Here is a 6000-nt window from a genome sequence, read left to right as displayed (position 1 = left end):
TCGCGCTAAATTTTAGCTCCCATACAAATTATCGAAAAATTTTAGCTGGGCTAAAATGAGTCCCATACAAATTATCGATAACTTGTATGGGAATTTTATCTCGGCTAAAATTTAGCGCGAGCAGCGTACCAGGCTATACCTAAAAACAAACTCTCCCTACAATGAGAAAAAAATCCTATTAAATATTATTCACTTCATTTTAAGCCCATGCACACGCTAGATTAATTGCATTTTACAATCTACCTTACCGACGGCGTTCGTCTTCAAAAGAAAAATACGAAAGAAAAGAAAACAAAACAAATATCTCATCACATCCCTGCATCATTTTGACAGATGTCATTATTGTCAACACGTGCGGTTGTGAGCTGCATTTTTGGTTTTCGTGTCGCAATAAAGTTTTAATTCAATATTTAAACCTTTAATACTAATTAAAACAAATCTAAAAATGGTAAAATATTATAATCCAAACCTTTCTATCTTATAACAATTAATTTTTCCTTGAAGAAAAAACCTAAAAATGATGAAATCCCCGGTTTTCCGTCGATGGACGGTGGCGACAAAGATTCTGAAATCAAACCAATCAAAGGCGGTGGAAAAGTAAAGAAAAGCGGTGGATTTCAATCCATGGGTTTGGGATATGATATTCTTAAAGGAATCACAAAACGTGGTTACAAAGTTCCAACACCAATTCAAAGAAAGGTAAAAAGTTTATTAATAGTTTTCTTGAAAACTAAAAACAAACCCACAATTTTTCCTTAAGACTATTCCATTAATTCTGGAAGGTCGAGATGTGGTAGCAATGGCCAAAACAGGTTCAGGTAAAACTGCCTGCTTTCTGATTCCAATGTTTGAGAAATTAAAGCAACGTGAGCCAACTAAAGGCGCTCGAGCTTTGATTCTATCACCAACTCGCGAGTTGGCCGTTCAAACCTACAAGTTTATCAAAGAAATTGGTAAATTCATGGATCTCAAGACAATCTTGGTGCTCGGAGGTGATTCTATGGACTCACAATTCTCAGCTATTCACACTTGTCCTGATATCATTGTTGCCACTCCTGGACGTTTCTTGCATTTGTGCGTTGAAATGGACTTGAAATTGGGCTCAATTGGTAAGTTTGGTAAGGGATTCTGGGATGAAAATAATGTGACATCTTTTTTTCCTTTCAGAATATGCAGTTTTTGATGAAGCAGATAGATTGTTTGAAATGGGTTTCGGAGAACAACTAAATGAGACATTGAATCGATTGCCTTCAACAAGACAAATGGTGATGTTCAGTGCAACTTTACCCAAGCTTCTGGTTGACTTTGCCAAAGCTGGATTGAGTGATCCTATTTTAATTCGATTGGGTAATTTGATAAATTTAACTCCAAGGAACTATTTCATAAAACTAAAAGACTAATTATTCGTGAATTTTCTAATAGCTTGTAAATTTTATCATCAAATTTCTGTTTCATTAAGAATTAGATTAGACTATCGCATGAACTTGCTCTTAGGGTTCAAGTTACTAAAACTTTTAAGAGTAAAAACTTAAAATTTTTTTTCAAAAGAAAAAAACAACATTTCTTGAATCAAATTGACCCGCAAAATAAGTATGCAATTTAATTTCTTTTATTAAGAAGCATTTTTAGAAAACAAATTTTCAAAAAGAAATTTAAATAAAATTTGAATGCCATTTTAAAGAAATTACCAATCCATGTTAAACCAAAATTTCAAAAAAACTCAATGTCTGGTTTTCGAAAATTTGATTTTTGACAAAAATCTATTGGCTATATTAAAATAATATAAATTTTTTTTACAAACAAATTCGTTGAAATCGAATTAGTAGTTTCGGAGAAAATCGGATTAAAAATAAATTGTTCTACCTACCTACCAATAATGGTACCTACCGCCAATAATGATTTAAAAAAAAAACTTTTCTTTAGAAGAATTTTTTTGAATTTTTTAAACAAAATCGTTGGTGCCGTTTTCGATAAATTTCAACTTTACTAATAGACCGAGAGCCGGGAGCAGATTTCTTGCGTGAGAGGTAACCGATTCATATGAATGTCAAATGTCAGAGGTAGTCTGGGTCATGGTGATGACGAATACCTTAGTCTGCCTGCATTTATTTGGGGCGTTGTCGAGAAAAAGCGCATCAAAAGTACCATTTTTCTGAAAATCGATTTAGTTAGGGTAACCACTTACAAGTACCGTTATTTTTGGTTCAAAAAAATTAATTCCAAAAACCCCTCTGGAGAGTCGTAAAATAACGCTATATATCAAGTTTGCATTAATCGGTCCATCCGTTTAGGCTGTTTACAGACATACAGGCGGACTTCCGGGACCCACTTTTTTGGCATTCTCTATCATCTTAATGTCATGAAAAATTCTTATCTCAACTTTTTTTTTGTACGAATGCATAACTTGATACATATATACCTACATAATATATCGCAAGAAAAAAAGTATGGTATCTAATGTTCGGTCATTTGTGTTTTGACTATTTTTCATAGATAACTTTATATCACTAAAATCAAACTTAAATTATCAAGCATTATAATCAAGAGTCCACAGCAATTTTTGGGTGTGAGTTTTTTGCTGTCTTCTTATGGATAGAGTTAACAATGTAGTCTTTTATTACGATACCCATAGAAAATGGGACTAAAATCAGTCTTCCTAGCTTAGTAAAAATAAGTCTTGGTTTTGACATCTATATTGTCCATCTACATGAAATATGCACTCAACGCAAGATTTTTCGAGTGTAAGTATTTGCGGTTTAGTATATGTAAGTGAAACGCCTTGAACTTAATTTTTCGATATTCCTTATAAGAGAATTCATCTTGGTGCCAGCCATTTATATGGAATCTTAATTACTTAAAAAAAACTCCATTGTTATTGCACTTGGATTTCCATTTCCACTAGGTATAGAGACTGCAAGACTTGGACATCTCATACATACTATTCAAAGATTTTTGCAAAATGCTAATAATTTTATAATATCACCTAACTTATACACAAAAATTGTTATAGTATCTCGGTCTTATTTAACACGAACAAAAACATTGAGGATGAAGTTTGCGTGTCTATGCGTCTGTTGGTTTGAATTTTAAACGTCCATCTGTACATAGAGCAAAGGCCTAAATGGAACTTTGGTATTGATCTGTTGTTAAGAACATTACCCTGTAAAACCAAATTTTAAAACTCAAGAAATTAGCTTTAGAAGCCAATAATGTTTATTAATTTTCACAAATTTTCATCATAATAATTCGCCTCTCGCTGCTGCTTCAGAAAGTTCGAATATTTATTATTTATGTTAGTCCTAGTTACACACTTGTAGTTGTTTCGAAGCAAAATAATTTGAATTTGCCGGACTACAAATAAATGAATATATATATGAAATAGAAAACCATAACTCCATACTTTATTTATACTTGTTACTACAACTTTATAAATTCAACACTGATAGTTTTATGAAAAAACCTCCCAGAAAAGATTCAAGTTTCTTAAAATCGTTCCTTTCGTTTTTAGATGTGGAATCAAAACTACCAGAAGGTTTAAGTCTTAAGTTCCTCCATTGTCGTCCAGATGAACGCTACACAGCTTTGATAGTCCTCCTGAAGTATGTTATCCCCACAGACGCACAAACAGTGGTATTTGCTGGAACACAACATCATGTCGAGCTTATTTCCTATGTAAGTTTTGCGACGCTAGAGCCATATTCCATTTTATAACTGACTTCCTCTGCAGATTCTTACTCAAGCTGGTATTTCAAATGCACCTGTATACTCCAGCTTAGATCCGTCGGCAAGAAAAATCAACACAGCCAAGTTCCAGTACAAAAAGGTATCGGTTCTTGTGGTCACAGATGTCGCAGCTCGTGGTATCGATATTCCCAGCCTTGACTTTGTTGTGAATGTACATTTCCCAGGGAAACCAAAGTTGTTTGTCCATCGAGTTGGTCGGTGTGCTCGTGCTGGAAGAACTGGAACAGCTTACTCCATTTTCGCCACCGAAGATCAAGCTCACATGCTCGATTTGCATTTGTTTTTAAACAGGCCGTTCAAAATAAATGACACGAGTTCAATTGGCTGTGTGCCGCAGGATCTGTTGGAAGAGGAGCATCTAACTGTTATTGAATACAAAAAGAGTCATAATATTGTAAGTTGACGGTTTCTGATGTTTTAAGGTGTTTCCTTGAATAAAAATTATTTTCCAGAGTGGAGTGCTGAGAACTAGTGAGAATGCTTACAAAAAATACTTGGCTTCGCGACCAGTTGCTTCAGCAGATGCCAATAAACGCGTAAAGACTATTAAGTTCTATAGTCTAAAGCCATTGGATGACTTCCTTAAATCGTCAGTAGCTCTGGAAACTGCTTCAATTGCTAATACTAGGAAAAACCCTGATTCTAAGGAAGATGCAGAAGAAGAGCAAAGAAGGCTACAAGAAGCAAAACACGATTTGGTAGTCCAGATGAAGAATTTCCGTCCACCAGGAGTGAGTTCAATAAAATCTGATTTCATAGAATTTCTTTATAACTTCTTTGTTTTCTCTTTTCAGACAATTTTCGAGCTCAGTCGCAGTCAGAAATCTATTCAATTCACGATTATGAAAGAGAAACGTGAGAAACATTCTGAGGTCATTGAAAAATTCCGATCTCAAAGGGAAGAAATGGATAAGGAGGACGAGAAGCGTGAAGCACAAATCAATGAAACAGAAGACAATGTAAGTTCGAATAACTCATAGATGATTCCTTGTATAAACAAGATTTTTCTTTGCAGGCTAAAACAGAAATCGATGACGAAGAAATCACCAAAACCTTTGGCAAAGTTGTTGCTCCCAAGAAACGTAAAAACATGGATGAACTTTACAAACCAAAGACAAAAAAGAAGAAGAAGGTTCATGTCAAGGACACTGAAAACTTTATTCCCTATCAGTCGGCTGATAAGGCAACAGAAGATGGTCTAGCCATCAATTCCTTCGAACGTCAAGCAATGAATGCCGAATTCAGTGTTGTGGAACGATCATCTGTACCAGAGATCAAACATAAACCAGGTCTGAAGAAATGGGATCGTATAAAGAAGAAAATGGTCTCTGTGCAAGATCCACGCAATAACAAAATCAAAACAGAATCTGGAGCTTGGATTCCGGCTAGTTTCAAAACTGGACGTTACACTGAATGGAAACAGAAATCAAAGATTGAAGAGCAAATGCAACGTGAAGCTGCAAGTGATGATGATGCACCAGCACCTCTTACACACGAAAAGAGATATCCAGTTAGTAGACATGCTCGTCACAATGCCAAGATTGAAGAGAAGAAACGCATGGGTGGATCAAATAAGGAAATTAAATCAGCCGATCAGATTGTGAAGAATCGATTACGTTTGGAATTCATCAAAAAGAAGCAACAAATTAATACTGAGAAAAAGGCAGAAAATCGCAAGAGAAGTATGAGGAAAAATCAAAGGGGTGGCAAAAAGAGGAAGTAGACAATTTATGCGTGTTTTTTTTTGTTTTTGTAAATAAAAATTCGAGTTTTCTTTAATTTTAACTGAATTTAATATTTATTTGTATTTTTACAATCCAAAGTGAATTGTTACTTTAAAGTTTCTGTAGTTTGCCCAACTTCTATTGAGCACAACAAATAAAGCGGTTGCAATTTTCCAACTGTGCGTATCAATTTAGCAGCCCTATTCTGCTATTCGATTCATTTGAAAATTAAAATGTCTTTAAATGGCGGTTACTTTTCTTGAAAATTAATAAAACAGACGCAGAAATGCTTTCAATTCAGGTGAAACGAATAGCAGAATAGGGCTGTAGGTAGTAGTTGAAGTCGAATGCGTTGGCGTCGAAATAAAATTTTGAAAAAAATAATTTTGACCCCAAACCCTCGAACCCTCAACTATAGTGAGTTTCACACGGAAATTTATTTTACTGGAATATTTTTGTTCGGTTGGAATTTCAAAAGCTTTTGCGAGTTTCACCTGAAGGCAATTAACATCTTCAGCTATACTGTTTTTTG

The 6000-nt window shown here is 34.6% G+C and overlaps 1 protein-coding gene across 1 annotated transcript; it reads left to right on the top strand.

Annotated features, from left to right (window-relative positions):
- The first annotated feature begins 330 nt into the window (after positions 1-330).
- On the top strand, positions 331-5518 carry LOC129911346 (ATP-dependent RNA helicase DDX54). Its single transcript, XM_055989111.1, has 9 exons — positions 331-448; positions 505-699; positions 761-1109; positions 1168-1347; positions 3509-3672; positions 3728-4138; positions 4197-4475; positions 4539-4703; positions 4760-5518. Exons 1-9 carry the CDS (start codon positions 446-448, stop codon positions 5465-5467), a joined length of 2454 nt encoding a protein of 817 aa, XP_055845086.1. The 5' UTR covers positions 331-445; the 3' UTR covers positions 5468-5518.
- Positions 5519-6000: the final 482 nt, after the last annotated feature.

The sequence above is a fragment of the Episyrphus balteatus genome, chromosome 2 (genome assembly GCF_945859705.1).
Source record: "Episyrphus balteatus chromosome 2, idEpiBalt1.1, whole genome shotgun sequence".
Taxonomy (NCBI): Eukaryota; Metazoa; Arthropoda; class Insecta; order Diptera; family Syrphidae; genus Episyrphus; species Episyrphus balteatus.
This window is presented reverse-complemented; position numbering and strand designations above follow the sequence as displayed.

Excerpts from the sequence above, each read along its gene's own strand:
- LOC129911346 (XM_055989111.1), top strand. Across the intron at positions 1,110-1,167 it reads CTTGAAATTGGGCTCAATTG|AATATGCAGTTTTTGATGAA; the intron begins GTAAGTTTGGTA and ends TTTTCCTTTCAG. Across the intron at positions 1,348-3,508 it reads TCCTATTTTAATTCGATTGG|ATGTGGAATCAAAACTACCA; the intron begins GTAATTTGATAA and ends TTTCGTTTTTAG.